Source organism: Neomonachus schauinslandi, chromosome 8 (genome assembly GCF_002201575.2).
Source record: "Neomonachus schauinslandi chromosome 8, ASM220157v2, whole genome shotgun sequence".
Lineage (NCBI taxonomy): Eukaryota > Metazoa > Chordata > Mammalia > Carnivora > Phocidae > Neomonachus > Neomonachus schauinslandi.
The window spans coordinates 19,337,483-19,354,701 of NC_058410.1; the positions used below are offsets into that span (position 1 = coordinate 19,337,483).

The following is a 17,219-nucleotide window of genomic DNA, read 5'->3' on the forward strand; positions in this document are numbered from 1 at the left end:
CATAGTCTTTCAGGGAAGAAACAAATAAAACAGGGGAATTCTGGGCTTCCATGGAAATATGTGAAGTTGGGGACACAAGGCAGATCATTGGAGACCATGGGCTTCCCAGAGCACAGCTTGAATTCTCCACCTGTTTGGTATAGACCTAGTCTACCTACTCCACAAAATCTTTGTGCTTTTCTCAAATTATTTCTCTTCTATAAGGCTAGAAAGTCCTTTGTCAAACAAATATCTAAATTATTCAGTACCTAAAGAAACCTCTTCTAAGGAGAAATCGAGTAACTCCAAATCCAAAACCATAGCACGAAATGCAAATTTAAAGTTGGGAGGAAGTTTTGTTAGTTGAATTTTTTTCATTAAACGCCATAAAGAAATATGAAAAACCTGAAAAAGATAAAATATGTTAGTCCATTTTTTTAAACCAAGAAAATAACATTAACGTTTTCTAAACCAAGAAAATAACATTGCCAGGTAATGTTACATTTAGAGAGCACAGAATGCATTTGAAGTGTATTCAAATTAAAGTATAAAACTTTAAATACTCTAAAAATAAAAATACATATTTTTCAGATGCACAATATAACAGAAGATCTTGAAGTCTCATTCACCCAGGAAGAGAGCAAAATTATTTATCACCTTACCATTTCTAATTTAATAAAATTTAATCACTATAATGTTTATAATGTACACTCAATCAGAATATAACTGATTGAAGAGATATAGCATAAGATGAAAAATATGGCCTTTGTGTTTAAGCAAGTTAAATACTATATTTCACTGGTTCTAAAACACCATCCACTATAAGACACACTATTGTTTCATGTATTACCAAAAAAGAATGTTGCTTAGACTTTTTATCACTTTCTTATTTTCATCTGAGTATTTACTTCCTACTGAAAAAACTCTTGTAGATTTATTTATTTATTTATTTTTATTTTTATTTCTTTATTAAAAGATTTTATTTATTTATTTTGACACAGAGAGAGAGACAGCGAGAGAGGGAACACAAGCAGGGGGGAATGGAAGAGGGAGAAGCAGGCTTCCCGCGGAGCAGGGAGCCCGATGCGGGGCTTGATCCCAGGACCCTGGGATCATGACCTGAGCCGAAGGCAGACGCTTAACGACTGAGCCACCCAGGCGCCCCTCTTGTAGATTTATTTAGACAGAGCTTTTTTGTCATACATCACACTGAAACATACATGAAAAAATAAAATAAGCCACATAAGTTGGTTAAGTATTCTGAAAACATTTATATTCAAACTCTTACTCTTGCAAATCACTTTTTGAAAATACTTAACATCTGTGTTTTCCTATATAATTTTGTCCTTTATGTTGTCAAGCTTTGAAGATGCACCATTGCCTAGAGTGCATTCTACTTTTGTCCCTGGGGTTTCACTCAAACCACCGACCCCCATTCAGTAAATGTTGGTGCTGGCTTATTCCTGATCCTACCAAAGAGGACCCATGGAAGGTTTTTAGACCATAACCAGAACACATATTCCTTCTTCCAAGTTTTTTCATAGTTTTTATCTTGAAATTCTGAGGGATTCCATTTATCTACTCATGCCACTGAGAGTAACCACCAAGCCCCAGTACCCTGCTGCTGGCTTACTTTTAGCTATTTATTTGTTCACAGGGAGTAATGTACTTGGTGGATTATGTAAGGTGCCTGGGACACCATTTGAGGTGATTTTTAGCCAGGTTCTCCTCTCCTTCTCTCTCTTTCCCTGTGCCTCAGTGGGAGGAGGGGTTCAGGGGAGGGGGGGGGTGTCAGTCTGGTGTAGGGAAAATCCCTCTGCTTTCATGTTTTTTTGAGAGGCTCTCTAATGTCATTTAATTCTCTTCCCACAAGGATTAGGCCTTTGTCCAAAAAATACACATATTTCTTTTGAAGCGGTAACAGTATGAACCCTTATGAACATGTCCCTGTGTGTGTAGAGAATTCTGAAGGCTACCTGTCCAGTAATGATTATAAGGAACCACCAATTATAAGACACACTCTAATTTCCTTCTCATGTTAAAGTGTGAAAAGAAATGTGCATCTTAGAATTGGTGAAATACAGTGCTCTTCAAAGACATATGACTATTGTACTTCCTGTTTAGTCCACATTTTCTGACTACTCCAGAGGGGTGCCTCCCCATATTGGGAACCTAATCTCATAATCTATATTTATAACTGCCCCATCAACTGACAATGGTGGATAAGCCTGTAAGAAACCACCTAACCCAAGCTGAGCAAATCATTGTTACTTTGGTTGAATAATTTGAGATCAGGATCAAGATATTCTAAACTGGACTCATATGGGAAAGTGATGTAAGTCAGGAGTCAGTTTTTCCATGATATGAACTTAGGAGTAGAGATAACAAGTCTATAAGGAGAAAAACAAAATGAAGAAGATACGTTCAAAGGGCTGTCTATCCCCTCTTTGAAGTTCCGCACTGAGTCATTCCTATCCTTGGGTGTCAAGATTTCCCTATATTCTTATAAGAAATTAGCACATCCAGCTCCTTGTTATGACTTAAATGAGTTAGATGTGTTTTTTGTGACATGCTAATAAAATGCTCTAAGTATTTCAGCGTCTAGGATAAAAATAAGAAAAATACATGATTATGTTAATCCTCCTACTCTCTGTTACATTTAAGTGTTCATGTTGGTGTTCTACAGGACATCACTCTGGTGTTCTACAGGACGTCACTCTGGGCTACGTGTGGATGTTGATGACCACAGTGAACTCAGACCTGTGGGCAGGAAGGGACCATTACTCTGACTTCCTGATTAAGACACGTGCATGCTAGAGAGTGGGGAATAATCCTCACACAGATTCATGGATTCACCACACCAGTGATTTCAGGGGTCCAGAGGATTAGGCATGCTGGAACATCCCCTCTAAAGTAAAGGATAAGACACTGCAACTAAGAAAGAGGCCAATCCTTGATAGTGTTCTCTGGAGTTGGTGATAGAATATTCTGCTTTGGGGAATATTATTCCAATGCAGTTACTGAGTGACTTACAAGGCCATCAGCTTTGAGCAGGATCCAAAGCAAGAGAAAGATCTGTGGGAGATTTGAGCACCAATTGTTTTGTAAGCATGATAATGAAGGACCTCCCAGAAAACACACTAATGCTATTTACTAGTGAGAGAGTCCTTATCTATGGGATACTTATAGTATGCTGCAACTGATCCATCTGGAATTGTTTATGGTAGACAAATTTGAAATGTATTGATTTATGGGATGTGGCTCTGAAGAAATGTCACATAACTACATAATACAAAAGTATAAAAATATTTAAAAATTTAAAGTATTTCATTACCAAAATAGCTCCCTTCTGTGTAAGTGAAGCATGCACAAAGGTCCTTTACATATTAGATCTGGCCTAGCAACAACAGACTCATGCACAAGTACTGAGGGACAGGAACTACGAATGGTTCCAATAGTTTGGGCTCTCTTTCACCCAGGCTTAGCAGTCTAATCTGTCAGTAGCAGAAACTTTAATACAATATCATCCTCTGGGGATTCCAGTCAGCACGAGGTGGCAAGTTTAGTTCAGTGGGCTTCTATCAAGGAGGTGCGGAAGCACCAAGAAGTGTCCCAGCAAATTCAGACATAATTCTTCCTGTCCCCAAGCATCCTTCCTAGCATTGACACCTACCTCAAATATGAGTTTGCTTTCTCTTTCCTTGGTGCCTCTGCCAGCATTATTACCCAAGGGGTTACAGAAAATCTGATTTACAAACATCAGATCCAACTTAACATCCCCCTTGGACCAAGGGTCTCATTATACGGAGGAGATTTAACCACTGGAGAATGTTTGGGACTCAATGGTCCTAATATATACCATAGAAAGAATTGATAAAATTCCTGGCAAACTGGAACGGCATATAAAAGCCTCAGCTAAGGGGCCAGCCTGGAGATGACATCCTGGAGAACTGACAGGGTATCTCCAGGGCACGGTATATATGAACAGAACCAAAGGCCAACATCCACTGCTATATCTGTAAAATCTAAGACATACAGGCCTGGGATTCAAAGATTGGAAGTAGGATTGGCCTCTCTCACCATTATTTCCAGTGGTCCATTTGCAATAATTAGTGTTCTCTGTCCCAACACGCAGTTTGCTAAATTGGAGGACCTAACTCCTGGGGATGGAGGGCAAGGAATGTTTGCATCAGGGAACACAATATGATTTACAATAAACCTAAGTTATGATATATGCCTGGTTGCTTTGAGCTTCTCATTCTGGTATACAAATAGGAAAAAAGGAACAAATATAATGGTGTGGGGGGAGAATTTACCCTGATTGTCATGAAGTACTAGGGTTTCTGCTGCATAATGGGGACAGGAAGAATTATGTCTGAATTTGCTGGGACACTTCTTGGTGCTTCCGCAGTGAATGATTAATCACAGCCTGAAAAGAGTAAGGCAATCAAGGTCTTGTGCTCATCAGGATTGAAGGTCTAGGTCACCCACCGGGCAACCAGAACAGCTGGAGCTTTGGCTGGAAAAAAGGGGAAATCTAGAATGGGTGGTAGAGGAGAGAGATGTTGAATACCAGCTATGGCCTTAGGGGCAAGCTGTAGAAGGGGAGACCATAGCTTTCTTGTCATATGATGGTTTAATTATTTGCTTATTTTTAGAGCTTGTGAACACCGTCTTAAGCCATCTAGAGCCATCACCTTCAAGAATGGATAACAGAGTTCACTTAAGGGAGGAAATCAGATTGGTTGAAGAGTAAATCATGGCAGGTATTTCTTGCAGATTATTCATGCTCTAAGTGAGCAGTTCTCAGTTAGGAGTGATTGTGTCCCAGGTAGCGTTGCCAGATAGAATACAAGATACTATAAGGGCAAATACAAATTACAAAAGCAAGGCTTAATTCTCTCTATGGAAAATGAAGGAATAAACTCTTTCCCTCCCTTTTTCTTAGATACCACTTTAGAAAACATGCAGTTGCAAGTTCTTTCTCTTTCTCTTGGAAATGTATGTAAGTCTTTTTAAAGGTTAAATTTTGGGGATCACCTAATATAAGTTTTTTTTTCAAATAGAAAGTATCCTTCTAGAAACATCATAACTTAAATGTGCTTACCCTGAAGTGCTGTGAAGTTAGTTCTTTATTGTGGAGGGGTATAGGATAGTGAGCTGCTTGTAAATCCTTCAGAGCCACGGAGAGTTTACCCTTATCTTTGAAACTAACAATCACATTTCCAACAGCTTTCAAAATCATTAGAGACTGCTCTGTAAATCGGTAGCTCTCCTGTGAAGACAAAGCAGAGCAGCCAGCCTCACTTTCTTTTTTATTTAAGTGTAATTAAGCTTACAAAAATTTAATTTCAGTTAATAGAGTAAACCTCTTCTATATGGTTGATTAAATAGTTATTTATGAAACGCTTGCTTAATCAAAGCATTTTCCTAGGGTCTATGATCTCAAAGATATAAACAAGGGATATAATCCCTGCTGTAGTGGGAACACATGGGAAGAACACCTACCTCATATTGGGAGCCAGGGGAAATTTTGCCACAGTATTAATACCCAGACTTAGTTCTGAAGGATGTCTAGGAATTACTTTGAAAAAATTGTGTGGGATTGGAGAACTGATGGGCAGAGAAGAGTTCAGGGAGGGAGTGATAAAGATTAAAAAGATAAGAGGGTGAACTGGCTCCCTCCTGCTTCTGGCTCCCTCCTGCTATGGACTCTGAGGAGACAATAAAAGCAAAAAGGAGATAGGGACATGGAAAATAGTATGGAAATTCATCAAAAAATTTAAAATAGAACTATCATCTAATCTAGCAATCTTACTTTTGGGTGTATAACAAAGGAAATGAAAACAGGACATTGAAAATATATCTGCATCCCCATATTCATTGCAGCATTATACACATCAGCCGGGAAATGGAAACAACCTAAGTGTCCATCAATGGATGAATGGATAGAGAAGATGCAGTGTGTGTGTGTGTGTGTGTAGCTGTAGTGTATATGTGTAATATATACACATATATATAATATATATATACACACGCACATACATACATACACACAGAGATAATGGGATATTATTTAGCCATGAGAAAGAAGGAAATCCTGCCATTGGTGACAATATGGATAGATGGACTTTGAAGGCACTATGCCAAGTGAAATAAACCAGACAGAGAAAAACAAATACTGCATGGTATCAGTTATATGTGGAATATTTAAAAACAAACAAAAAAACTCAAAAACAGACAGTAGAAAAGTGGTTGTCAAGGGCTAGGGAGTGGGAAAACTAAGGAAAGGTTAGTAAAAGGGTACACACATTCAACTGTAAGTTGAATAAGGTCTGAAGATCTACATGTATACCATAGTGACTATAGTTGATAGCACTGTGTTGTGTAATTGATATTTGTGAAGAGAATAGAACTCAAATGTCACCCAAAAAAAATGTTGTCAACAACAACAAAAAAGATATGTGAGGTGATGGTTGTGTTAATTAACTAGATGGTGGGGATCCTTTCACAATGTTTATGTATATCAAATCACCACGATGTACAGTTTATATAACTTACAATTTTATTTGCCTGTTGTACCTCAATAAAGCTGGTGGAAGAAAGAAATTGGATGTCAAATTGCAAATCTGTAGGTCAAAACCAAAAAGAGAGTCAGTGTAGGGGTGGGGGAGAAAGTGGGAGAGGAGGAAGAGAACCCTGAGGAGTTTGAAAATTCTTTTGCTTGGTGTGTAGTGGGTAGTTGGTGGGTAGAGGATGAGCTGCCCAGAGCAGAGGGTGATTTCAGACAGCATGAAGAGGGTGAAGTTGAAGCAAAACTTTGTGTTTTTGCTCCTTTCCTAGGGAGCACCATGGTGCCATCATTGCTCCTTAGTTCCCTGCAGAAATTTTGAGGAATGGCCCAATGCCTAGACAAGTACAGATCTCCTGCTGATGAAGACAGATGCAACTGACTTGCCCCCTTAATGCATTTACCATTCTATTACCTTCTCCCCCAACGTCTGAAAGCCTAGAGAAAGCTTGGTGTTTCTCCCTGACGTGAAGCTATGACCAGAAAAATTGTCTGGTCAAGAGGCAGCACTGGGAGTGATCCTGTATGGCTCTGAGGAGCTTGAGTCTCTCTGCTCTTGGACTAGTCTATCTTTTGCTTCTTCATTAGAACTGAAGAATAATAGGGCCTGGCTTTCAGGTCCAATAATTTTTACAAGATGGAGGAATTGATAACCCCAGGGACAGATGGGTTCACAGACCAAAATAACTAAACACCTATGAAGTTAAGTCATCTAAAGAAAGAGACAAACTGGATAGTCCATACTACCTAAAGCAGAATTCTTTTTTTAAAGAAAACAAAGAAAAGATTAAACAAGAATTTAAAATAAGCAGAATAAACATAATTAAGGGAATAAGAGACATGCACTTATAAGGTGGGCTTGTTGATCTTCCTTCTATTGAACAGGAAGGAGAGGACTGGTGAGAAACAGCACAGCAGAGAGGAGGCAGCCATAGGGAATCCTGCACAACCACCGCCCAGAGAGGCAAGAATTCATGACTGAGCATGTCTGGGCCACAGCAACATTAACATAAAAGAGCTACTGAGCCATCTTGCTGCTGTCTTGGCCCAGAGGTTTACCAACTGGGTGAGAAGATCCTGCCTCGTTAATACAATGAGGTGCTACATGGACATGGGTTCAGGGGAGGGTGTAAAACTGAATTGTTCAGTGGGAATGCCCCATGCAAATTGGCCCCCCAAAAGCAGAGGCCCACATATCTAAAGAAGATGTGTTATGGAGGATGTCTAAAACCAAGACAGAATCTCAGGGGAAATGCTAGGTTCATTTACCTTGTTTCTTCTTTCAGATGCTTCAGAACAGAGGAGAAAAAGAAACTAAGAAGAGGCCAAGAGAAGAGGAGATGAACAAGAATGACAGAATTTTCCATGGATCCTCCCTCCTTGAATCCCAGAGTCAAACACTCCAAATTCCTTAGGCCAAGGAAGAGGGTACAAGGAACATATGATACCACAATTTTAAACTAATGGAAAGGCCTGTACTGATCCTCTATACATCCCAAAGGACCAGTATGCTACGGGATCTACCTGAAATGTTAACAGACATGACAGGGGATTCCACAGAGCAGAGGTGAAGGCAGTTGTTGCAGAAAAACGAGAATTATTTTATTTGTATCCCTACAGAGTTTAGACTGTGTATTGTACATGCCATTGGGGAGGAATTTCTTGTAGGATATACTTAATTAACAGTTTTAAAAGGTAAAAAAAAAATAAAATAAAATAAATGGGTAAGTTGAATAAAAGACAGGAATGTGATTTAGTTCCAAATCTTTGGAAAAAAAGGCACACACACACACAAAAAAAAATCACGGTTGCTTAAGTACTTACCGGCTCAAAGTGGGGTAGCACAACATCTTCATCTCCAACGACAAAAGTCACCATGCTGCAGATGTGTATGGAATGCCCTACTGGGGAGTATGCAGTGAAGAGCAGCATATGTCTCCTAAAGACAATGGAAAACATGAGTACCCACGGGCTCCTTTGTTGCCGCTCTAAGCTCTGTTAGGTGTCTGATGACAACTTGTGCTCAAATGAAGTCAAACATTAGTGAGAGTTGAATTTTTTAACACGGATGGGATAAGGACCTCTGAATTTTCACTCTGCAAGAATCATCAGAGGTCATGGACTCTAACTGCATTAATTATTTGGGACACAAAATAGTTACACTAAATGATTAACACGCCGGAGATCTCTCCCATGCACTGCAGTCACATCACAAGAGCCGAGTCTCGGTTTTTCCCTAACAACAATAATTCACGGTGCTACAGGGCTTTTGTAGATTTCAGATTCATTTCATAGTCATTTCCTCACAAATGCATTCATTTCACCTATGTTGTTTGTGTCTCTCCTACCAGGCTGGGGTATCACTGAGAGCAGGGATGCTCATTTCCCCTTTTACTGAGCCCTTAGAGCATGTTCAAAACATTCATGCTGATAGGTAACGTCCTATGGGAAAACACTTGGATATATATATATATAAGAAGGTTCTTTATTAATTCCCTGTTCTTGATTGTTCTTTTTCTTTTTTTTAGTATTTTATTTATTTATTTGACACAGAGAGAGAGAGAGCACAAGCAGGGGGAGTGGCGGGCAGAGGCAGAGGGAGAAGCAGGCTCCCCACAGAGCAGGGGGAGCCCGATGTGGGATTCGATCCCAGGACCCTGGGACCATGACCTGAGCTGAAGGCAATCACCTGACCAACTGAGCCACCAGGCGCCCTGTTCTTGGTTGTCTTGATGGATGAGCACTCAGCCAGAATAATGACTTCTGGGAGAATCTCTGTATGCCAAAGTTTTTAGGGTAGAAGTGAGAAATATTGAAGTTCTAAAATTTATTACTTTCTAGGAATACTGGATGCTTGCACACATTATTTTAGCATTTGTTTTTGCTGTGTAGACTTTGCTTTTTCTATAAGAGCTGTAGCTTTTGATCTATGTGATCAATAGATCACATAGAATTAACATGATTGATCTTAGGAAATCCAGTAAAAATAATTATTTCATCTGAAATAGGAGGTAATGTTTTGAATTTTATTTATCAAAATCAAGAAAACTTCGATTATGCATATTTTCTTTAAAATGGAAAATGTGATCCACTTAGCCAAGTTTATCTTAATTAAAAATAAAACTATAGGTAAGATTAAAAACAAACCATAGGTTAAAAAAACAGAAACCATGGGGGGGAAATGCTATGTTTGTCAATCTGTTTTTAAATAAAATCATAGTTCTTGCCAAGGAATGTAAGATTTACAAGAAAACAAAAAGGATTGTTTAATAAATGAATTTTAGGAAATGCTGTTTTAAACCATATTCTTTCTTAAGAAATTACCAGACTTTGACAATTATGAGTCTTCCAAAAGGAGATTTACTGAACAGCATTTCTTCAATTTATTTGTTCATGGAATTATCTATCTCAAGAATCTTAATGATAGATCTGTTTCTTACAAAATCACTTTAGGAGACAATATCTTAGATCCCATATTGTTTAGTTATTTGGTAGCCAGTGGTTTACAAGGCTTCAAAACATTCTTCATATGGGAAAAATGAAGTCACTCCATACCCAACAGGCAGGCGAACCATTGTAGCCTTAGTAGCATACGTATGAATCTTCGTAACAAGTTCCCGGGGCTTCAGAGATTTCCAAGAAACTGATTCAGCTGTAAGCAGTCCAGGCTCTATGTGGGGGCTGTCTTTTGTTAAAGCTAGGAGAGGGAAAATGTTAAAATTTGACTGTGAGAGTTTAGCTGGCCTTCACAACATTAGTAATGATAATAATAATACCAGGAATTAGAGATTTTCTGAAAATATTCATAAAACCCAGAGAAAATACTCTGGGTAAATAATTACTGGAAATAAGACTGAAGTGAGACTCAGGTCTTCCTCTCTGTCCTCTTTTCCTCCACAGAATCATTCCTCACTAAAGAAACCAGGAATGGGAGAGTTAGCAAAAGGACAGACAAGACTGTCTCATTTAATCATCTGTGACAGAAATCTCCATATCCCTCTAGATGCAGTTTTAAAGGAGGAAAAACACCTCATCTGGGAAAATAAGAGATTTTCCTAAGATAGTGGCAAAGCAAGGTCGAAATATCCCATTGTTTAATCCAGGTTTTTACTCTTTTTTTTTAATTTTTTTTTAAGATTTTATTTATTTCTTTGACAGAGAAAGACACAGTGAGAGAGGGAACACAAGCAGGGGGAGTGGGACAGGGAGAAGCAGGCTTCCCGCTGAGCATGGAGCCTGATGTGGGGCTCGATCCCAGGACCTGGGATCATGACCCAAGCCGAAGGCAGCTGCTTAACCAACTGAGCCACCCAGGGGCCCCTAGGTTTTACTTTTAATTCTTAGCTTTGACAATGTGTAGAAATAGCAAAAATGAACAAAAATTTAATTTTCATATTGTGTTCTTCTTAAAATGAATAAAGAATATCTACTAGTCTTCATCAGTAGGTGAGGCCAAAACACTTTTTAAATTAAAAAAAAAATTTAATTGAGACAACACTGGCACATGACATTGTATTAGTTTTAGGTATACCATATAATGATTTGGTATTTGCATATATTGTGAAATGATTACTGTGAAAATTTAGCTAACATGCATTACTACATACAATTACAATTTTTTTCTTGTAATGAGAAGCTTTAAGATTTACTCTCTCAGCAATTTTCAAATATACCATACAGTGTCTTTAACTATAGTCACTTTGGTGTACATTACATCTTCAGGAATTATCTTAGCTTATATCTTTACCCTATTTCCAAATGACACTCAAGCTGAAGATAGAAGGGCAAAACATGACCTGAAACACCTCTACAAACATAGAATTTTATATTTTAGGACATGGCGTGGCTTAGGGGTTATTAGTTAGTAGATATACTAAGCTTATACCACTAAAGTTTGGCAAATTTATTCAACAAGTATTTATTGCCCATGGCTACACCAGACATCATTCAAAACATTGGGTATAACTGGGTGAAAAATCATAGTCCCTGCCGTCACAGTTGGTAGGACATTTAATAGTAAAAGCATTCAGCAAATATTTATTGTACCTCCACAGTGCGAGGCATTATAAATTTGAGTTATAGATAATTTGATTTTGTTGTTTAGGTTTTGCTTTTTCTATAAGAGCCATAGATTTTCATTGATCACATAGAATTAACATGATTGATCTTGGGAAATCCAGTAAAAATATTTATTTCATCTGAAATAGGAGGTAGTATTTTGAATTTTATTTATCAAAATCAAGAAAACTTTTTGATTATGCATATTTTCTTTAAAATGGAAAACGTGATCTGCTTAGCCAAGTTTATCTTAATTAAAAATAAATCTACAAGTAAGATTAAAAACAAACCGTAGGTAAAACTATGATTGGTAAGGGAAAAAATGCTGTTTCTTAATCTGTTTTTAAATAAACAGATTTAACTTTAACAAAACAGGACAAAAAATTGAAGAATGATGTTTTGTGCAAACATACATATGAGCAAAGGGCTGGTCTCAGAGAAGCAAGAACAGTCCATCCATGTGAGCAGGAGGGAAGGTGACTAGAATTGTGAAGAGCTCGTTATGGGAAGATGAGGTGGGTCATTCCTGATTTTTGTCTATCTCTCCAATGAAAATAGCAGTAAGGTCATTTACTGAAAATGCAGGGGGATGAGAGCAACTGCTAGAGAGATCTGGAGGTTTGAGATAGTCATCCATTAGGACAAGAGTGGAGAATGCATGAACCAGGGAAACGTTGGCAGTGCTTAGGGGCCATTTTGAAATCTGTGGCCCTCAGTTGAAAGTGGGGCTAGCTGATAGGATTATTTTTTCTCCAGTCGCATTCAGCTGCTCTGATGCACACAGGTGAGATGCAGAGTTCATCTGTCAAATTCAACCAATATCTGGGTTTTGCCAGGACAGTAAGCTGAGAGGGTAAGAAGAGTAATTGCACTGAGGTATGTCCGAGACTACCATTACAATGGCAGGCAATGGAAACCAGGGGATGAGAAAAATAAGGACATGAGGAAAGGAAGGACAGAGAAAAGTAGGAGGGTCAGTGGATGGTGGTCCCAGAGGAGTCAAAGGATTATAGGAGCAAGGGTTTTAGGGTGAGTGAGCTGGAGAGGCAGGGCATGTAGTCAGAGCCTGAAATGGAGATGCTTGTGATGATGCAGTTATTGGCAGGTAAGTTCTAAAATATAATTATGAAAACAAAACAAAGGTCAAGGTGGGATGGAGGAAAAGGTCTTCAGAATTGTCAAATCAAAGAAAGAGTGCATGTTTTTCAGTAGATCTTGAAAGACTCAAGAACGATGACATGTAGAGGTGGAAAGAAGAACAGAGTGAGTAGGCATGCCGAAGAAGGGAAGACAGGACTGAGACGAGGAGAGGTGCAGGTAGCAAGAGTGAACATAACCCATGATGTCTGAGCAGGAAGAGCATCCTAAAAGGTGGTGTAAGGAGGACTCTCTTAGAGACTCTGGAGAGGAAATAAGTTCCTTCATCCAGAGCTTAAAAATCTTGTATTTCCCTGGACTGAATGAAAGTAAACTGGGCTTTAAGACTATAATTTTCTTAAAGCTCTCTTACCTCCAGATTCTCCCCATCGTACCAATGCAGAAAAGCAAACCAGTAGTTCAATAGGTTTTAGACTATCCACAAATAGATAGTAGGACACACGTTCATCTGAGAACTGCAAGAAATAAGATGAATCACTGAATTTAATATTAGTCTATTAATGCTGTATTTGCCACTTGTGATAATCATACAATATCTAACATTTATAGAGAACCTACTATGCTCTAGACACCACGATAAATACTTTACAGCCTTAATGATATGAAGAAAATCACACTGGGTAAATGTTGGCTATAGTCTACGGAAGCTGGGTCTATAGGACCTGTGTGAGATTGGCTGCCCTATCAGAGAGAGTCAAAACTCTTCTCCATGAGCAAAGAAAAGGCATATGCTTGCTCCAGAAATAACAAGTGGAGGAGACTGGGCTTGAGGCTGAGCAGTGCTCAGAGAATATGGGTCCCTGATAATAGACAGGCCACAGAGTAACTTTAGCAGAGAATGGAAATGTCTAATGGGTTGTATTAAGGTATTTTACATGGTGCTATGTGATACAAACACTTTCTTTCTTTTTTTACAAGATCCTCAGAAATACAGCCATTGCACACTAATGCACCAGACTGGATTTTTGTTTTGAAGTTGCAACACAGTACTGAGCAAAATAGGACAGCCACGTAAGGGTTACATGAACATGAACTCCATCCATCCTATATGGGTACTATTGATATCCATAATCATGGACGAAGAAACTGAAACACAAAGAGAATAAGTAATTTGCCAAAGGTCACAGAGTTTGCAAGTAGCAAAGCTGAGAGTCAAGAGTAGGTATATCTATTTACCAACTCCTGGGCTGGTCTTTGAGACTATTATTGCCTTTCCACTGCTTGGTGAATTTTGACTGATGGCATATGGTTAAGTGTGTTAAATTAATGTCATTGCTATTATACATTAAAAGCTTTCATATTATTTTATAACGATATTTAAATAAACAATTAAAATATGAAAGAAAAATCTCTAGTCATATTGTGAAAAAAGCAACCTTGTTATTTAATCAAGTATGACAAGATTGCGGGAAATGCTCGATAAAACATAACCGTTGCTTCCCTCGATATTTTTCAATAGTAAGCATTAGCCATTTGCCTTCTTTGGTTCTTTCTGGCTGCCACATGTTGGTTATAAAGACAGTTGTTTCAAGTATTCACTCTCTAAAATTATGCAGGAAGCTTGGTTTTGCCAGCCTAGTGCACATGCTGGAGGAGGAGTTTCTGCACAGAGCTCATTTGCTGCCATTTTTGAGAGTCTGAGAATTTAGGGACAGTGTGGCCCTAGAGGTCACATGGAGGTACTCTGCTCTGGTGCCTGCACAGGGTACCTTTGGGAGCCCCCTGCCCCACCAACACACTGAGCACCAATGGAACATCTGCGGAATGTTCTGGAAGAGGCCTAGGGCTCAGCTGGCAGTCTGTGGCCGCTAACATCAGGAATGCCTGGCCTCAGACCACAACCAGTCCTTCCTTTTAGGCCATCCCAAATGCTGTTAAGTTTGGATTCCAGTGCCCTCTAAGAAAAAATTATTGTTTTCTCATACCATTGATGTTTAAAAAAAACTCAGGGGAAGGAAGGGACTCAGAAGGATTGTTATCATTTTATTTTGCCAAGCTGAGACTTGAAAAGGAAAAAAAAAATCTATATTTACATCAGTTTGTAAAAATAGGATCAGAATAAAGAACAGTTGGCCATTGTGCTACACACGTACACACATGTATTAGGAAGGTGGTGTGTAACAAACTCATAACCAAACTGCCTTTACGAACAATGACAGCCAACACTGATTACCCCTTGCTAATGATTGGCATTCTTCTAAGTGTTTTACATACATTCTCAACTCTATCTATAGGGCTCTTACCGCAATCACTTTATAGATGAGAAAACTGAGGCAAAGAGGACTGAGCTTAATCAGATCCCACCCCGGATGAAACATGGATTCAAAACCAGGCAGCCTGGCTCCGAGCCACCAGCCTGGTGAGCCTAGTGAGAGGGGCGAACCAGTGACAAGGCACAGGGTCCATGTCAGGCACAATTCTCAGGATCCCTGTGCCACTTCCCAGGTGGGTGGTCCTGGGCAATTCACTCAGCCTTGACCTGCCTCCGTTTCCTTACCTGCAAAATGCTGATCATAATAGTCCTTTTATAGGACTTGCTATGCAGAGTTAATACAATAAAGAACCTAGTGCGGGGCCAGCAACAGAGTAAGCAACCATAAATGACTTCATCTTATTATTGCCCACAGTCTGAATATGGATATATGCCACAGCGACCTGTAAATGGTATGTTATTCTCACAGCATTCTCTGGGTTCGGTTATTCCTGCTTAGCAGTGTTGTTATCTTCATAAAGCCAAAGCATTCCTCTGCGTGTTTTTATAGATAAACTCCAGAGCTAGGTTGACGATTTCTCCCTGCTACCTTCTCCCCAGGCCCTACTACAGATCTGATCCTTACTTTCAGAGCAGACATCCGGCTACAGAGCACCTCTTGAAAAATGCTCAAAAGGTTTTCCCTGCCTGCATTTTCATCGAATACGAGTGCAACGAGAAAAGTCATCTCCAATACTTCTTTCTTCCCCCCCATATAGAGATGTTGGCTTTATCATCAGGGGCTTGACACAAACAATGAATCATGGAACACTACATCTAAAACTAATGATGTAATGTATGGGGATTAACATAAGAATAAAAAAATTTAAAAAATTAAAAATTAAAAATTAAAATAAATAAATAAATAAATAATATCATCAGGGGCTTGAATGGCCCCCTACAAGCAACATAAGAGTTTCAATACAATCCAGTTCCCTAGAATATGTTTCATAGTCTTCCCCAAAATGCCACACAATTTGTGAGATTTGTTAATTGATTCAGTCAAGAATTTTTTATTGAATCCGTGCCTCATGCCAGGACCAGTGTTGTAAGAGTACACAAAAGGACAGAGTCCTTCTTAAGATGTTGACATCAAGCGGGTGGGTGGGGGGAGGGGCATGAGAAGTAATCAGGCCTTTGGGACCAAGGAGGGTAAGTACAGGTCACACAGAGTGCATGGAGTCAGGGTACTTGACCTAGACTCTGTGGCCAGGGAAGGAGGTCTCACAGGTTCAAGGACATGCATGCTGTTCTGAAAGACTTCTAGCATTAGCCAGATGAAAGCAATAAACATGAAGGGGAATAGACTCCATGTAGAGGGAAGAACATGGACAAAAATAGCAGAAATTGTAGTAGAAATGTGCTGTTGTTTTAGGAATAGCATGCAATTCAATAGACTAATTGAAATCAGATATAGTGAATTTATTTGTGCTTCAGTTATTCATAAATCAAATATTTTTAACGTGAATTTACATAATAATGCAGCTCAGGATTGAACATAATCCGATAAATCATACTTGGAGATACGAGGTAGCAGAATTTTACTTATTGTCTGGATAAGAGATCAGTAGAAGACTCTAGGAATTGATTGTGTTAATATAATTATAAATTTAGAAATGCTTGATAGATTTGAAGGTGTTTTTCACTAGCCTGATTTAATCAAAAATTTACATAAAACAAAGAGAAGAGATCATAATATATTTACCTTGAATTCTGTTTTTTGAAAGTTAAGGCAATATGAATTTGGCTTGTGAAAAATATATATGTTCCTGAAAAACATTATTTATAACAGGTTACTGTCATCATTCGCAATGGACTAGTACTACATGCTAAGTTTCACAGAATCAAGTAATTATAGGCAGAACAAGGTAAAGACAGATGAAAATTTAAAAATATATATATAATAACAACCCAGGAGAACAATGGTTGCCAGGGACTGAGGGTGGGGGAAATAGGAAGAGGTTGGTAAATGGATACAAATCTTCAGTTATAAGATGAATAAGGTCTGAGGATCTAATGTATAACATTGATAATACCAGTTTGTATCACTGAAATTTGCTAGGAGAGTAGAACTTAAATGTCCCACACCCCCCCGCAAATTGGCAAATGTGTGAGGCGTTGGATGTGTTAACTCGATGGGGAGAATCTTTCACAAGGTATATCAATTCATCACCATGTGCATTTTAAATATCTTACAATTTT

At 38.7% G+C, this 17,219-nt stretch overlaps 1 protein-coding gene across 1 annotated transcript in view; it reads right to left on the bottom strand.

Moving 5' to 3' along the window:
* Window positions 1-17,219, bottom strand: part of ADGB (androglobin) — a 156,978-nt gene that overhangs the window by 51,972 nt on the left and 87,787 nt on the right. Inside the window, 6 exon segments of the mRNA XM_021693470.1 lie at window positions 249-384; window positions 5,087-5,254; window positions 8,375-8,489; window positions 10,106-10,247; window positions 13,119-13,221; window positions 16,723-16,786. Of these exon segments, the coding sequence (XP_021549145.1) occupies window positions 249-384; window positions 5,087-5,254; window positions 8,375-8,489; window positions 10,106-10,247; window positions 13,119-13,221; window positions 16,723-16,786 (728 nt within the window).